The sequence below is a fragment of the Amyelois transitella genome, chromosome 13 (assembly GCF_032362555.1).
Source record: "Amyelois transitella isolate CPQ chromosome 13, ilAmyTran1.1, whole genome shotgun sequence".
Taxonomy (NCBI): domain Eukaryota; kingdom Metazoa; phylum Arthropoda; class Insecta; order Lepidoptera; family Pyralidae; genus Amyelois; species Amyelois transitella.
Window position 1 is genome coordinate 4037996 of NC_083516.1, and position 16689 is coordinate 4054684.

Consider the following 16689-nt stretch of genomic DNA (forward strand, 5'->3'; position numbering starts at 1 on the left):
CCGTAGTGCAAACCATAAAAAATTATCCGGTTTAGCAATTTTCAAGTTGACCAAGAGAAGACGAACTCACGGGCTGTTATAGGTCTGTTTATATTTAGATTAAGGAAGAGTCATTCGGTGTGATACCCACCCACTCCTGGCTTGTGCTCGTTGTCAGACCCCGAGCTTCTCCTCAGTGAGGACGCAACTGGGATAAACGCTAGGAAGATGACGTGTTCATATTCAATCTAGCAGAATAATTTAAATCAAACTACAAAGTAACAAACAATAAACGTTATGAAACCTTATCAAAAAGTGAATACTCTCACGTATACTTATAAGTGTTTTTGCTGTTATATATTATATTATATACATTATTTTACATGTTATTAGACACGTAACACCTAGTAGAGTAATATTTTTATCGTCAAAGGTTTGTCAAAGAAGCAGTAACGTAAGAGAGAAGTAGGAAGTAAATCAGCCCGCATAAAATATAATAGATATTATATATATATTAACAGCATATATATATAATAGTAGGTATATATATATATATATATATATACAGTCACGTCTATATCCCTTGCGGGGTAGACAGAGCGAACAGACTAATAGGCCACGTTCAGGTTTTGGCTTGATAATTGAATTACATGCATATATTGAAGCCCTACAACTACATATAAACTCTGTCTCCTTTTATCCTCATCAAGAATTAAAACAATAATATAAACAGTAACGTTAAATCAACTAAGTACTTATCAGTATTATGCTAGTACTCAGTTTAGCAGTCGTGTCACAGCTGTGTTTAATCTAATACGTGTGCTGTGTTTAATAAAATGTTCATAGAAGCACTTATATGTATCATCATATCAATGGTATCAACGGAATGTTTCCTAATCGCCACCACTACAGGGCTCGTGAGAGGGAAACTCAATAATGACTACAATTTATCTTACTTTTCATATCAAGGTATTCCATATGCTGAAAATCCTACAGGCGAACTGCGATTTAAGGTAATGATCACCTTAAAATATTTTCCGATTAGTTTACTTTCCGAAATTAAGTGTTGCTCTTGATTTTGTATATCTATAAAACTTTTCCCTAATTAAATGAAAAATATAAAAAAAATCTATGACCCTAAAATATTTTAACATTTGTCCGGCCACACAGAAAATACGTAATGACTGAAATGATGTTGATGTTATACAAACATCATAATGGGTTTGAGACGTAGACGTAAAAAGAACAAAATTATTTTAAAATTTATGCAGGCCCCTATTCCCAAAAAACCTTGGACCAACATTCTGGACGCTACGAAACCAGGCCCAGTCTGTCCCCAACCAGAAGGAAACTATAACAGATTACAAATGTCCGAAGACTGCTTAGTATTAAATATTTATGTTCCCGCAAATACAACAGGAAAATTACTACCAGTTTTCACATTTGTCCATGGTGGCGGGTATAAGATGCTATCCGGGGACACTGACATACTGTATGGACCACAATTTTATCTGAAATGCGATCTCATTTTCGTGTCTATGAATTACAGGTGAGAAATAAAATTTCTGAAAATAAATTAAACGATTATAAGGTTTTAATGGGCCGAGTATGTAAACAGTTTGCTTTATAAATGTTTTAGATTAGGAGCTCTAGGGTTTTTTTCCCTAGAGAACGACCAATTTCCAGGTAACGCGGGATTAAAAGACGTTCTACTGGCGTTAAAATGGATCAGAGTAAACATAGATAGATTTGGAGGTGACAACAGTATGATGACAATAGGAGGAAGCAGTTCCGGCTCGTCCATGTCACATTACTTAATGTTGACAAATAAAGCCAAAGGACTTTTCAATCGGGCCTTTCTTGCAAGTGGAAGTGCTATCAGTTTTAGATTTGTACAGAAGAAACCTAGAGATAACGCGTTGGCATTGGCTGATAAACTAGGATTGACAATAGAAGATAGTGAAAACTTTACCCAAACAATTTCCAAAATTGACGTTTCTGATATAGTGGACGCCCAGGAGAATATTTTCAAAGATAAAAGAAGTGAGATGAGACCGTTTGGTCCGTTTGTTCCCTCGGTCGAACCCGTATTGCCAGAAGCAGTTATCACGAAACATCCTTTGGATATATTAAGATTTGGCACGCCAAATCCAGTTCCAGTGTTGGTGGGATTCAACTCATTAGAGGGCGTATATTATTGGGCTACTTTAAAGAAAAATGAGACATTGGTCAAAAACTTACCAAAACTGTTTCCAGATTGTATACCGCCCGATTTGGAGTGTCCAAAGAAGTCGGAATATTACCAAAAATTGGTTGATTATATCAGTGATTTTTATTTCGGGGGTACTGATTTAAACAACTTTACCCGACACAATTTCCTAGAGCTGCTCTCTGATACCCAATATACATACAATGTCGACCACTGGATAAAAATATATAAAGATCAAAACCCGAATAACGTATTGTATTATTACTTGTTCGACTTTGATGGCGACCTGAATTGGGCCAAACTGAACTACCACGTGACGGAGGTGGCGGGCACGGCGCACTCCGATGACTTGGGTTACCAGTTCATCACGAGAACAACAAAGCCCTTGCTAAATGACATCGATTCACGATCGCGTCGAATGATGGACCTAATGATGACTCTATTCACTAATTTCATGAAATATGGGTAAGATTTACATACATACATACATACATAAACTCACGCCTCTTTCCCGGAGGGGTAGGCAGAGACTACCTCTTTCCACTTGCCACGATCCCTGCATACTTCCTTTGCTTCATCCACATTCATAACTCTCTTCATGCAAGCTCGGCGGTTTCGGGCACTTTTGGGTTAGATTTAATTTATTAAAATTATTTTTAATATTTTACATCCCAACTTTTAAATGCGAAAGTACATTTATTTGTATCCAAGGCACTTAATTGGCACGCGTAGGTGGCGCTTAATTCTCGCGGGCCAAGCTGCTGGTAAAAGCTAGTTCACTAATAATCCAGAATCCAGTAACGCTTCAGCGCCAGCTTATAAAGCCATTAGGTCATTCAATATAATATCAAAAGGGTCAGTGCTGAAATCGCGTCTTTCTAATAATTTGTAAATTTCAGCATTCAGTTGGATTTAAATGAAGCTATAATGCAATTTTCGCCAGACTTGTTTTGCATAATAAAAAATACATTTAAATTAACTACTTAACAAAAAATTACAGAAATCCAACACCAGACTGCTATGAAGGAACCAAATGGCCACAGTACAATACACAAGAGAAGTACATGGTGCTCACTGACGAGCCTAGGGTCGGGGAACGCGGGCCGAACGCGAATAGGATGGAATTCTGGCGCAACGTCTATCAAGAGTTTCAAGAAGTTTGTGTCAATTTGGGAGGACCAGTGAAAGACAATAACCTTATATAAGAAACAGATATAGAATGACAGAGCTAAGACACCCAGATAGCATCATTTCCTTGCTCTGTGGAACTGGCGTGGCGAAAAATTTTTGTTTTAATATAAATTAAACACATATTACTTAATGAAACATTTATTTTAAACAATCATCTCTTTTCAAAAATTAGGAAATTAACATTCAGTGTTAATAGTGTATCTCATACATAAGCTATGATTTAGATCTTGAATTTAGCATGCTGAATACGATCAGAATTTCATGACTAATTATCTGACAGAAAATGGAATTTGAAACCTAATACTTCTCCAATTGCTTCAAATTAGTACTATAATGCTTTCTACGACATTATATTTGAAAATGGAAGTGATTTAAAATTAAAACATGCCACAAATGGCGCGCCACTGTTACGATACAAAGACGATTTAAACACTAAATACGCTGTAAGGTACGCGTAGTCGACGGATTGCGTCTAGAAGTGGAACTTGAAGCTGCTCAAGACTGGTAACACTTGTATCAAACAGTGGTCGGGATACGCTACGAGTCCACTTTGAGTTGGTCGCGCCCCTCCTGGAAGGCAGCAATGAGCGCGGCCAGCTCGATGCGCTCGCTGCACCCGTTCGCCAGACGAGCTTCCGAGTCCGCCATCTTGATTAGCAACGACATTAGCACTTGCGGCGGTAGTTTCACTGAAAATATCAAAGAACAATATATTTATAAAATTTTCAATTCAACGTATGTCAAGCTGAATTTATTCAAAATAAAATAAAATAGGAAATAATTTGAGCATATTTATTTGCAAAAAAGAAAAGTATACGCCCATCTCTCGTCATGCTAGCAAAATACCCTCACATAATGGGGTCACCTAACTTAGTTATCCATTCAGTTTGCTTTTAAAATGTCTAGTATACAGTATATTATTTATACTAGGTACTTACTTCTATGTATTATTGTATGAGTTTCGGTCAATATGTCACTCAGAGCTAACCCTTTAGCAAGTTTGACGTCTTGAATATCTGGTGTTAAATCAAATTTAAGAAAATATGATAATGAACATATGAAAATCCATGTGTAAGAAATTACTACTGCCAAAGTGCGAAGTCTAATAAACTAAAAACCAGCCAAGTGTGAGAAAGACACGCTTAGAATAATGTACAATTATCTACATAAACAGCCAAATAAACTATGTTTAATCATTTTGAAATGAGTTATAAAAATAATTGGGATGTAAAAATAATATGTTTGCAGCGAGAATGAAAAATAATTTAAAGCAGAAAATAGCATCGAAATAATCAGTACTTAGGTTTTTTTACATTAACATCGCTGCCCGAGTTATTTTTTGGTATCAAAATGTTAGTCGCCCTTTAATTGGCATCCATATCGAAAATAATTAACCATAATTATATCTTCAAAAAGAAACCCGCTTTAGCTTTATAGTGCACTTTTTTTTATAATTTATGTTTTTCTAGTGGCAACAAATTCATCTGTGAAAATTCAATGTGGCTAACTTTAACGGACAGTGAAAACGTGGTGAAAAACTATATGGGTACAGAACAACATACATATATTTCTTTTGGTATTCCAACCAAAAATTCTGAAGACAAAAACCTAACTATTTGATTAAATAAAAGAGAAGGCTTTTTTGTTACTAAAAAGGATACTTTTAAAACACGTCCCGAAGTCGTTCTCATTAAGCAGCCAGTTGAGGATCGCGTTGATATCGGACCGCAGCGGATGGCCCACACACGTGTAGACGTTGTCCTCGGTGACGTCACGGTACGCCAGCCACGTGCTTTGCAGCGTGTTCAGCACTTTGCGCATGTCGCCGCCAGAGAGCGTGAGCAGCGCGTGCACGCCGTCTTCTGATATTGTCACGCTGAAAAAGTAATCATCGCTATCACCTACTGGAATAGTTATTTTGGGCATCATTGAAGCCCTCAAAGATAAACAATTTTCCCCGTCGTTCACATTTTCCATTATTTCTTCGTTCCTAATAGTTGCAGCGTGATGTTATATAGCCTCAAGCCTTCCTCGATAAATGGTCTATTCAACACAAAAAAAAAAGAAAAAGAATTTTTCAATTTGAACCCGTAGTTCCTGAGATTAGCGCGTTCAAACAAACTTTTCAGCTTTATAATATTAGTATAGATAATGCTGTTGTGTACTGACCAATACTAACTACTTACGTATGTACCTATGTATTTTACCAAAAAAAAAAAGCCCTCTCATCACTCTTACCATCCTGGTGGCGGGCTGTCTCTGAGGTACAGATCGATGACATCTAGTTCAGAAATGGACTGTAGCCTGATGGTTCGTTTGACGGAAGTTTATTTATCTATGTACCTACTTTGTTATTTTGGTTCAATAAATTAAATTAAGTATCGAGAGTGTTCCCGATTAAATCCAGGCTTATGATTTCATATCACAGCAGCAAGAGACTTTATAGTTAGTAGTACCCACCCTTCAGCGGCGGCGATCTCCTTGAGCCGTGGCACAATCTGAGCCTTGTTGAGCGGCGCGAAGCGGAAGCGCGTGCAGCGGGACTGCAGCGCTGGTATGATCTTGCCCAAGTAGTTGCATATTATACAGAAGCGGACGTTGTCCGTGTACTTCTCTATTACTGAAATATAAAATTTTCTTGTTGTTATTATAACAAAATTTAAAAAGCAAACATACTGTGCCGACCCCACTTAAAAAGTGGAAAAAGTAAAGACAAAGAAGATTATTATAACAGAAGTTAACATATCTTTCAGTAGATTTGGAATGAAGGAAAATGTAACGTATGCGTCCGTGTTTATCGTAAAATTGTAAGTTATAGGTATTTTTTGACTGGTCAAATAAGACGTAGTCAGCGTATTAGTGATAGTGTTCACGGAATGAACGAAGAATATAAGTGTTATGTATGTGTGCGTACGTGTATATTGTAAAATTGTTCTTTATTAAAATAGATATTGAGTCATCTTTGACTAATCGAATTAATATAGTACCTATTAATATCCTTTTAGTAAAAGGGTTCTTGCACAACGAACGAGCATTGTGGTATAACTATAATAATGACGCTGTCATGCAAAATTCAGCAAAACAAATAAGAAGACAAACGAGAGAAAAAAAAGTTTATTGCAGTTTGCATATAGAAGAAGTGGCGCCCCGTTTAAACCGCCTCAAGGCCTTTCTGTTCATTATGAGGGAATGGGAAGGCACCGCGCGGCCGGACAGCGGGCGCGCGGGCGCGCGCTCGCCGGCGGGCGCGGGCTGAGCACGCGGGCCCGCCACGCGCGACACGAGCGCCGCGAATGCCGTGTTCACCTGGAATTATAGCGAACTTTTAAGATGTGATATGATAAAATGATGGAGAATCAGAAGTGTAAATATACACTGCTGATTCTCCATCTCTTTTCTCCTGGCTTAAGTCCCGGTTGCATCCTCACCACTCTGGAGAGGAGCCCGGGGTATGCCTTTGAACATCAATCCAGGATTGGGTGAGTCAGGTTTTTACACGAAGCGACTCCCGTCTGATCTCCGCAACCTATGCAGGGGAATCTAACCCGTATTGGGTCAATCATAGATACACATCCATATCCAACTATAATTCTACGCTTTGTAGTTAGCCCTGCCTTAGTTCTTTACTCTCGAACCTATCAGAACGTTTATAACAATTTTATTTCTTTCCTTTTTCTCAAAGAACTTTAATATGCAACAAACCTGTACCTATATTTATTCTCATTGTAAAAAGGCGCGTTGATATCAATCATGAAGACTAAAAATTTATGTAAAATCTTTTCGCAATCTGTAAATTTGTGCATTCAAATTCCGGTAATTCATAAATTAACAATGTGGTTTAACCACCACTAATAATCTATCTACTACGAGTAGGTATAGACCACTCCAAGCAATTGAAAAATAGCTAGAAACGAAAGTAGTAATTATAATTAATAGTTACCATCTCCCCAGTCCTAGCAGATCCTTTGAAATTTTCTAAAAGATGTTCAGATGCGAACTTCTGCACGCAAGACAGCCTCACAGCTCGCTGGTGCTCCAACTCGGACTTGTTGCCAAACAACGCCAACAGCGGCTTCTTGGGCTCGCGCTCAAAAATCTCTTTAACTCTCACCACCCACAGTGCGAGTCTCTCGAAGCTTTGCAGGTTTGTTAGGTCGTAAACGAATATTACTATCTAAAAAGTGTAACATGTGTAATAACTAATCAATAAGAAAGTATATATATATTGAAGAAGGCCAGCTATTGAATATATAAATATATGAGGGGCTAAAACGCATCAAGACACTGAGGAACATTCACATTCACCATTTAGCATTCACCCTTAATTAGGTAGACAAAGTATGCAGGTGTCATTAACAATGTTTGCTAGCAGTTAATCCTGTTGGGAAGGCGCTGTAAACCTGACTCGGTAACATCTTTATCTCTCTGAAATAGAGCTCGGAATGTTCCTGGATCCCAGTCCGTCAATAAGTCAGGTTTTTACACTTTTACAGAGGAATCTAACCCAAACTGAAAGGTAATCTATTGTTAAAAGCTAAGGCGAAAATCGTAAAAAAAAATCAGTACATACATCAGAAGAATACAAATAGTTGGCGAGCATGGCGGTGTGGATGGCGTTGCCGGCCACGTCGCAGAGCTGCACGGGCACGGGCGGCCGCAGCCCCGCGCTCTGCCCGCACAGCACGTCCGCGCCCGACGTGCCGCCGCCGCCGCACGCGGGGCTGCCCAGGTACCGCGAGCACAGGCTGCTCTGCTATCATACCTCATTTATCTTTTTTCTTTACTAATTATAAAAAGTTTGTTTAAAAAGCAATTTCTTTCTGTGCATCCTTTAAGAATATATTTTATTAGATAATCATAATAGGTAAAGTTAAAGTTAATCAGTAAAACAGAAATATGACTTACTTTTCCAGTGGCTGGCTCACCCACAACAGTGATTTTGATTGTCCTGCTTTGCCCATCTTCATCCTCTGTGTCTGACATATAGTTTCAGTATCTTAAGGTAGTTTGTCGCACATTTAACATACACAACACTCTGTCCACTTTATCAATCTAACATCTGGTTAGGAATTTATTATGATAACAAAAGCCACATTGTCAAGTTACTATTTGTTGTGGGCAATATATCCATGGTAACTACTTATTCAGGATTGAGTAACATTAATTGTAAAATTAGTATACCTACATAAAACCTTTTTCCTGGGGGGGTAGGATATTCCACAATCTCGATCACAAAATAATTTTCTTTTACATTATAGCAAACTGTTCTATTGCAATAGTAACAGATATTATTATTAGACGATTTACCTATACAATATTTATTTTGCCTGCCGGCAAAAAGTATCTATCAGTACCTAATTGACACAATTTTTAAGTAGATATAGCTGTTCTCTGGAGTATCTTCCACATTTTTTTTTCCATTTATTTTGACACAAACAGTCATAAAACACATTTATAAGCAGACCTTCAAATTATAAGTTCAAATATACTTACTGCGCCTCAGGGCATTTTGTGCATCATTTGTCATAGCATCTGCCTCGTCCAGAATAATCAGCTTTGGCCCAGCCTTAAATATTGTTCTTGTTGAGGCAAAGCTTAGGATTTGTCCACGCACAATACCAATGCCTCGATCATCTGATGCATTTAGTTCTAATACCTGAAGATATTAGTAATAATATTAACTTTCATACAAGTTTTTCATCATTTTATTGTCTACTAAGGACACAGCAAAATATGTACTGAGAAAAGACTATGAGATAATAGCAAAGGAGTTTAGCTAGAAATTAACATACTATGCGGACCCAACATTAGAAGTAGGATAAAGAGAAACACAGCAAAATGTTCCTATAACAAAGCTAGAAAAGTAGAATCTTCTTATTAACTTAATAACACCAAGTTTTACCGCCTGAAAAGAGAACTATCATACAAATAAGGAAAGCTTTTACCTAGGAGAAACTATCTCTATTTACATCTATACACACCATAGAATTGAATTGTTGGGGAGTGTACATCTGTCTTGCACAAGCCAGTATTGTTGATGTTTTTCCTGTACCCGGTGGACCATAAAATAGTAAATGAGGCAGTTGATTTTCTTTCATGAACTGGTTAACTAAAAAAAAGCAAATTTTTAAAAATAATTTCTGCAGTTGGCATAAGAGAATGAAAATAAAATTAAATTTTTAAGAGCAATAATAATACCAACTATTTACTTACTTGTATTAATAATATCATCATGTGATACAAGGTCTTCTAACTTAGAAGGTCGATACTTCTCTACCCTAAAATAAATAAATATTTAACATCATTGCAGATCTCATGTACTTATTTAGATTTGTAAGATTTTAATGAAATTTGGTACACTGTTAGAATATAACATACATACAAACATAAAATGACTACATCTTTCCACTTGCCACAATCTCTGCATACTTCTTTCAATTGATCCACATTCATAAATCTCTTCATGTAAGCTCAGCAGTTTCGGGTATTCTTGACCTGACCTTTTGCTGGGATGTCCTTAATTTGATCAATATACATCTGTCTTCATCCTTTATTCCTTGTTCATCGCCTTTTCACTCCGACCTTTCCATCCACTCTCCTTGTATATTTGCTTAGTCAACCTGCTTTCATTCCTCCTCTCCAGATGACTTAACCATCATATCATACCTTCTTTTTTAATGTTACTGTATCTTCTTTCAAATTCCAACATTCGCTTATCACACTGTTTCTTATCAAGTCACTCAATTTCACACCAAATCATACTCTTAACACTCTCATTTCCACCGCATTATTCTGTTTTCGTGCTTTTATTTCCAAACCCAACCTTCACTCCCATAATCCCATGCTAAAAAAATCTTATGATGGTTTGTTAATGTTAATAAAATAATATTTGTGAGTAATAAAAATGGAAATAAAAAGTCTAAGTTTCATGTCTTATAGTTTTTGTAGTAGATGTTTCTGCTAATATTATGGGAAGTGACAATAAGATGAAGATGTAACATGCCTATCCAACAGATACCAATTTATTCTACTTTTGAATGTGCACGGACTGTACTTTTGGGTATACAGATGCAGGCAGTTCTTTCCATACCTTAGCCACTCAAGCCAAAAAAGAGGTATTGGTGTTTAATTCCACTATTTAGTATTTCAACAACTAATGAGTGAAATTTCTGTCTGCATCTCATAGGCTAAGGGATGGCAAAGTTTCTATTAGTTCAAAGATTGCCTTTGCACACTCTCCAAAAGGGATCCTATAAATTACCATTAGACAAGCAACTTTGCGATGATGCTGTAGGGATTATATTGTTTGTGTGCATGTTGTCGTTGTTATTTGTCTTTAATAATATGTAATTGTTTTTATTATTTATTTATTTAGGACATAAAAAACAGTACAATATAACACGTAGTGTTAAACTAAAATTTGCGATCCGATTTACACCCGCATCTGCCGCGGCAAAACAAGTTGTCGAGCGTATTGAGTGCGCAATATTTTTTTTTCGGAAAAAATGTTCGTGATCATATGTTACTATTGATTGTATTTGAAAGATAGATAAATATTTTATCTTTTTACACTATGTTTTAACATTTTTTACACTATTGTTATTACCGGTGAAAGAACCAATCACTTACTTTTTATACATGCTCCAGAAAAGTTAATAAATTATCGCCGTCTTTTTATTATAAATGTTTTTATTTATAATTCTTATTAGAAGAATAATTAAACTTTTAGATTTTATAAATTTTAGATTTGTTTTTTACTCACCAAGGTAAATTTTTATGAGTCTCCCCCAAAGTCATCGCAAAAGCTTAAGTAATAGCGTGTATTGGTATGGGTTATAAATAACGGATTGTTTATTAACTTCGTTTGTCTTGGATTTACTCTTGTATCAATTCCAAATGGAAAAACAAACAAACAGGGTTAAAAACACGAACTTTCACACAAAATTCAACGGCGCGGAAGTTTACTTTTGGAATTTTGCTTGTCCGGGTAACTATAACTTAAACTCTCTGGTCTTGTCAGTATGTCAGTACATAATAGATAGGAGTGAGCGTTATATTTCATAGATCGTTTGCAAAACGTTGTGTCTACTCGACAACGCAAAAGTTATGGCCGATTGGCCGACTTTTTGTTATCTCCTGTCGCGGCATCATTAGCGGAGTAGTAAAAACATAAACAATGACAACAAAAGAAAATAACAAACAGCTCTTTCGCTGACGCTCTTCGAGTGTATATTTAAAAGAGATGGGCATTAATCAGGGGTTAAGTATGAAGGAGAGTTCTTTTTTCATATGCACATATGATAACGCCTTTATCCTTTTCGGTGTAGACAGAGACAAGTCTTAAGAAGAATGAAAGGCTACATCTAAAGAAAGAATTCCAAGTATATTCGTTTATCCCTTAGTCAGCTTTGACGACATCAATGGGAAAGATCCTATTCTTAATTAACGGAAACCACACGGTATTTTATGTTCGTTGCCGAACCTGACAAAGTCGTTACGATTCCATATGATATGATGTCATCAACAAATTACATCATATTCTCAAAATGAGTTAGTTTTACGACCTCGTTACAACTATCAAACGAATTTCTTGTGTGATAAAACCTATTTATTATAGTCGTTGGTTGTCAAACAGATAGATGTGAACACGTTGGCAACGTTTCGTGTGTTATTTATAAAAAGCGTAAGGACACGGAACTAGTTCATCAAATACATAGGTCTATTTATCTTATCTATGGGTAGCAGCGCGAACGCGCAATAATTTTGATTGATATCAATGTCAAAATGAGTGATTTTTGTGACAGTGACAGTGTAATTTTTTTCTTAGCACAGGCAGGAAGTGTTTTTTTTAATCATTTTGTGATGATTTTTAAATAGGCAGATCTACTATTGCATTCGCCCCTTTTTCACATAAAGATGTACATAACGAGTACATACTTTGAGTAGGTATTCGTATTGAGGGTTCTTGGAGGACTTAAAGAAAGGAAGAAACTCTACCGTCATAGCGCCTTACTTGAGACAGTTTTGGAATTCAGGTGTTTATAAACTTTTACTGTGTCAACGAATAGTGACAGTATTCACATCTATAATATAGTCTGTACCTTTTTTATCCAAAAAATGCTTCCCCAAGCCCATAGGTACATCACAGATTTTTTATTTTTTTTATTTTTGCTGTCTCATGTTACCATCATGAAGTGCCATAATTGATACACCACACAAAACATATGAAAGTATCATGAATAGAATTTAAATGAATACTTGAGACAGTAAAAAAATTCAAAAACTACATGACCAACTGAAAATTTTTTTTTTGGGCAGCTGCACTAAATTTTAAGTACCAAAAATGAAACAAGTTCCGTATAGCTCAATTTTTATTAATATTCATTACAATCAGTTTAAATCAACGTTGTTCGCTTATTTGGCAATGCAGTGAAAACAAATAGAAATACTTTTCTAAAGTAAAATAAGGAGAAAATAATGAAACAAGAATTTAATCTTACATAACTCAAAAACTTATAACAATCATACTCCAATATTTTCATATATAGTGGGTACTATAGTAACTAAAAAAATAATACACGTTTTTGGTAGCTTTATAAGCTAATCATTACAATAATTAAACATTACAAAAATAATCAGATAAATCAGTTTCTAAAATGAGACGTTTCAAGTTGACTGCATGTATCAAATTGACAACACTTAAGTGAGTACTTGAACTTACAACTAATAAACAATATTCTTCAGTCTTAAAATTTCAATCAGTCTTCATTAATAATAAGATTTGGCTTTATATTACTTACATTTACATTGAAACTGTAACGACCTCTTTTCAACAATACTGGCTTAACAACTGATATAATTTTTTGAGAGTCAACAGTCATAATATCATCAACAGGGGGAAATACATAAATTCCTTTATTTGTGCTTTTTCTCAAAAACTTACAGGAATACTCATTCTCATTTAATATTTCAGTTATCTGAGCAAAGAACTCTTTTACCATTGGTTTATTTTTAAAGCCATCATATATTAAGTGAATTTTTACAAAGTCATACATTTTTACAGATACTTCAGAAGTAGGTTCGGTTTCTATATGTTCATTCTTGGTTTCACTTAAAATTTGTTTCAGTTTCATTTTAGCAGATTTGGAGGATGATGGTTGCTGTGTTGATTTAAATACTTTTGGCTGCGAAGTTATATCGTTTTGATCTTTAGGTTTGCGTTTTATATCAATAGATTTAGAGGTAGATGGTTGCTGTTCTGGTTCATATACTTTTGGTAGCGTAATAATGTCGTCTTGATTAGTGGAAGATAATGGTTCCTGTGGTGATGCAAATACTTCTGGCTGAGTAATTACATTATTTTGATCTTTTGTGGAAGAAGACAGTTTCTGTACTGATTTAGATATTTTTGATTGCGAAATTATGTCCTCTTCACCTTTTGATTTTTCTCGTGATTTAGAGACTCTTGGCTGGAAAAATATATTTTCTTGATCTTCAGAATCTAAATATACATGTTTTCTTTGTTGTTTTAATTTAATGTTAGGAATGATATTTGATTGGGTTGTGGTTTTTTCTATCAAATTATCGAAATCTTGTAATTCAGATATATTATCACTATCAGATGTATCATGTACAGAATAATTGCTAGAAACTGTAGTATCCGTGTCTTCTTCACGTGCTGTTTTCGGTTGCGTAAATAATGGATCTGAATCTATGTTTACTTCTAAATAATCTTCTTCTGCATCACAAATTCCCACGTCTACTTCTTCAATATTTTGAGTATTTGAAGGATTTGTAATATCGGAGACTGTAAGGCTTTGACCTGCCGAAGCTTGCAATTTTTTCTTTCTCACTTTAAGAGGAGCTGATGTATTAAGACGACTTTCTTTTAAAAAACTTTCGAATGCACTCGCCCATTCTTTAGATGTGCTGTTATTTTCTGGAGTTTCAACGGGAAGCTTGGCCAGAACTGTTTGTTTGTTGAGAGGGCAAATCCCAGCTGCACGAAACCCTGACTTTAAATTCTCTGAAGATGTCAACAGTTGATCTAACGATCGTTTTAAAAGTCGCGGAAACTGATCTTTGGGAATGCAGCCCCTGGTTTTCTGCTTCCATTCTAATAAGGTTTTTCGCCATATTGCTTTAAGTGGACGGAAGTAAGCGACATCAAGCGGTTGGGTTAAGTGTGAACTATTTGCAGGGAGAAATATGAAACGAATATCTGATTCCGCACATTTTTGTATAACCTTTACAGACAGATGACTTGCCAGGTTATCTCCTAGTATTGCTTTCGGACCTTCACCTACCGAACTGAAATAAGGTACAACCACTTTGAAAAACCAGTCTTCAAACGTTGTACTGTCAAACCAACCGCTTCTTGTTCGATTGTAGAATGTATTAGCTGGCCCTCCTCTCAACCAAGAATCGTAAAGGTGCTCAGCCTTATATACGACATATATTGGTAATAAAGCTCCTGATGCTGATCCTGCAAACATAACCGATGTGCTCGATTTCGAAGCGTCAATGATATTTTTTGGACTTTTGAAACCTCTTCTTACTAATACTTTTGTTTTTCCAGGGTCGTCGGTAAAGTTAGTTTCATCAAAATTCACAATTGCTTCTGGTTTTACTCCCTCCAAGCTAATCATTAGATTATCAAAATAATCAGATATCATTTCAGGATTAACAGCAGCTCTTGCTCTTTTAATGTTTTCACAAAACTTGTACGAAATTTCATGTTTGTTTCGGTCTAAAAATCCTTTCAACCAAAATCTTCCTGGCAAATTGTTCTTAAATCTAGGTTCTGTCTTTCCCTTCGTGTCAAGGTATTGCTTCACAATAAGCGTCAAGTCAAAGGCTGTTATAGGAAATCCCCATTTCCCGCAAAGAATTAAGGCTTCTACAATTATATTTTCATCTTCATTTGAAAAAACTGTGGGTCTTCCAACTTTATTCATATGCTTACAACGCACTTTTCTCTGTACAGTGGCTGGTGGAACATTATATTTTTCTGCAGCTTTTCTAATCGACATACCTTTTCGCACTGAAGCCACTGCATTTTCAACCGCTTCATTGGAGTAGTTACGGTATGGCCGTGACCCAATTTTCTTTCGATACCTTCCCATGTTCTGTCAAAAAATCGAAATGAAGATTTAGGTAAGCCCAAGATAATTGTCTTTCTTGGCAAATTTTCTTGTCAATTATTTTACCCTTCCATTGAAATCTTCAAAACCATAGTAGACATGAAAATTCATTACATACACCACAGATATAAAAACATTACATTAAATGTAATGTTATTATATCTGTGACATACATCAAAAGATAATTTTTATAGGATTGATTAATAAGAATAGAACATTTTACACCATTGTTATTTTTATGAAAAGATTATCCATTAATCGCAAAAAAAATCCTTTTCGTTCACATTCATATTATATTTAAAATACTTGACAACAAGTTTACATGAATCTATGGTTTCTATGATTTCATTGAAATATTAAATTTTTGACAGAAAAAAATGGCCGCAAAACGAGCTTTTAATTAAAAAGAAAGTTTTAACAATTATTAAGCCATTTTGAGACATAGTAAATAACTTGAGACAGTTGGTAACTTGAAACAGTAGGTAACATGAGACAGTAGATAACATGAAACAAATGTATCAAATTACAACCACTTCGAAATATTTTCATTTGGAGTGGCACACAAGCCGTCGTTTTAACTTAAAATTCACGAAACCTTTGATAGTTTGTAGCTAAATAGTAAGGTTAGGTTATGCAAAGACCAGATTTTGACAAAGATCAACACAGATCGAGTAACATGTGAAGTTTTATGAACCACAGAACTTAACAATTTATTGTGAAAACTTTCAACACTAATTATTCATAAAATAGGCTTGAAAAGACTTACTTTAGTTATTATTTATCTTGCACACACTTTTCTCCTGTCGCCATGACACTTGCCAGCAGTAATGTTACCATGTGTAAAAAAATATGGGTGCGTTCGAAAAAACCAGTTATTTGTATCAAGTTAACCTGCAGTATCAAGTAAGGCACATTGACGGTACTTTTATTAAAATCGTCAAATTTGCTTTAATGGTTTATTAGAGATAAGAAATTCATGATGTTCGTCAGGGTCCTTCAGTGATATTTTTAATGAAACCGTTAAGTTAACCGTTAACAACCTTTAGAAAGTTTAAGGTCATACATACTTATCCTAGTTAACCTTCGCTTATTGTATGTATATGTCGCAGGAAAATGAAGTACCTAACCAGAGATTTCGCGAAATCCCTAGGGATATCACGAAATCAC

The 16689-nt window shown here is 35.5% G+C and overlaps 4 protein-coding genes across 7 annotated transcripts; 1 reads left to right on the forward strand and 3 right to left on the reverse strand.

The window, feature by feature from the left end:
- The first annotated feature begins 99 nt into the window (after positions 1 to 99).
- LOC106140023 (juvenile hormone esterase) lies at positions 100 to 3691 on the forward strand. 3 transcript variants are annotated; one of them, XM_060947565.1, is made up of 4 exons: positions 100 to 992; positions 1150 to 1528; positions 1598 to 2653; positions 3189 to 3691. In XM_060947565.1, the coding sequence occupies exons 2-4, from the start codon at positions 1197 to 1199 to the stop codon at positions 3391 to 3393; spliced, it is 1593 nt and encodes a 530-aa protein (XP_060803548.1). In that variant the 5' UTR covers positions 100 to 992; positions 1150 to 1196; the 3' UTR covers positions 3394 to 3691. The 3 variants fall into 3 exon arrangements, with proteins under 3 accessions (XP_060803548.1, XP_060803547.1, XP_013196994.2); XM_060947564.1 differs by having other exon boundaries at positions 102 to 992; positions 1251 to 1528; XM_013341540.2 differs by having other exon boundaries at positions 292 to 992; positions 1251 to 1528; positions 1619 to 2653.
- LOC106140024 (replication factor C subunit 5) lies at positions 3553 to 11478 on the reverse strand. Its single transcript, XM_060947568.1, has 8 exons — positions 11142 to 11478; positions 9593 to 9657; positions 9361 to 9488; positions 8873 to 9035; positions 5840 to 5999; positions 5041 to 5255; positions 4318 to 4395; positions 3553 to 4068 (listed from the first exon to the last, which is right to left on the reverse strand). The coding sequence occupies exons 1-8, from the start codon at positions 11174 to 11176 to the stop codon at positions 3917 to 3919; spliced, it is 996 nt and encodes a 331-aa protein (XP_060803551.1). The 5' UTR covers positions 11177 to 11478; the 3' UTR covers positions 3553 to 3916.
- Positions 6062 to 8858, reverse strand: LOC106140025 (ras-related protein Rab-28). 2 transcript variants are annotated; one of them, XM_060947570.1, is made up of 4 exons: positions 8285 to 8858; positions 7950 to 8129; positions 7320 to 7553; positions 6062 to 6685 (listed from the first exon to the last, which is right to left on the reverse strand). In XM_060947570.1, the coding sequence occupies exons 1-4, from the start codon at positions 8360 to 8362 to the stop codon at positions 6494 to 6496; spliced, it is 684 nt and encodes a 227-aa protein (XP_060803553.1). In that variant the 5' UTR covers positions 8363 to 8858; the 3' UTR covers positions 6062 to 6493. The 2 variants fall into 2 exon arrangements, with proteins under 2 accessions (XP_060803553.1, XP_060803552.1); XM_060947569.1 differs by having other exon boundaries at positions 7950 to 8132.
- A 937-nt stretch (positions 11479 to 12415) lies between the features above and the next one.
- On the reverse strand, positions 12416 to 16426 carry LOC106133942 (uncharacterized). Its single transcript, XM_060947181.1, has 2 exons — positions 16289 to 16426; positions 12416 to 15507 (listed from the first exon to the last, which is right to left on the reverse strand). Exon 2 carries the CDS (start codon positions 15502 to 15504, stop codon positions 13138 to 13140), a length of 2367 nt encoding a protein of 788 aa, XP_060803164.1. The 5' UTR covers positions 15505 to 15507; positions 16289 to 16426; the 3' UTR covers positions 12416 to 13137.
- Positions 16427 to 16689: the final 263 nt, after the last annotated feature.

What these genes read in the sequence shown, in the direction of transcription:
- LOC106140025 (XM_060947569.1), bottom strand. Translation starts at nt 8,362, where the DNA reads ATGTCAGACACAGAGGATGAAGATGGGCAAAGCAGGACAATCAAAATC. An exon ending in GTGAGCCAGCCACTGGAAAA is followed by an intron (nt 8,133 to 8,284) that starts GTAAGTCATATT and finishes GAGGTATGATAG; the next exon opens with CAGAGCAGCCTGTGCTCGCG. An exon ending in CTGCTAGGACTGGGGAGATG is followed by an intron (nt 6,686 to 7,319) that starts GTAACTATTAAT and finishes CTATAATTCCAG; the next exon opens with GTGAACACGGCATTCGCGGC.
- LOC106140024 (XM_060947568.1), bottom strand. Translation starts at nt 11,176, where the DNA reads ATGACTTTGGGGGAGACTCATAAAAATTTACCTTG. An exon ending in TGATGATATTATTAATACAA is followed by an intron (nt 9,489 to 9,592) that starts GTAAGTAAATAG and finishes GCTTTTTTTTAG; the next exon opens with TTAACCAGTTCATGAAAGAA. An exon ending in ACAAAATGCCCTGAGGCGCA is followed by an intron (nt 6,000 to 8,872) that starts GTAAGTATATTT and finishes TTTATATTTCAG; the next exon opens with TAATAGAGAAGTACACGGAC.
- LOC106140023 (XM_060947564.1), top strand. Translation starts at nt 816, where the DNA reads ATGTTCATAGAAGCACTTATATGTATCATCATATCAATGGTATCAACG. An exon ending in CAGGCGAACTGCGATTTAAG is followed by an intron (nt 993 to 1,250) that starts GTAATGATCACC and finishes AAATTTATGCAG; the next exon opens with GCCCCTATTCCCAAAAAACC. An exon ending in ACTAATTTCATGAAATATGG is followed by an intron (nt 2,654 to 3,188) that starts GTAAGATTTACA and finishes AAAAAATTACAG; the next exon opens with AAATCCAACACCAGACTGCT.
- LOC106133942 (XM_060947181.1), bottom strand. Translation starts at nt 15,504, where the DNA reads ATGGGAAGGTATCGAAAGAAAATTGGGTCACGGCCATACCGTAACTAC.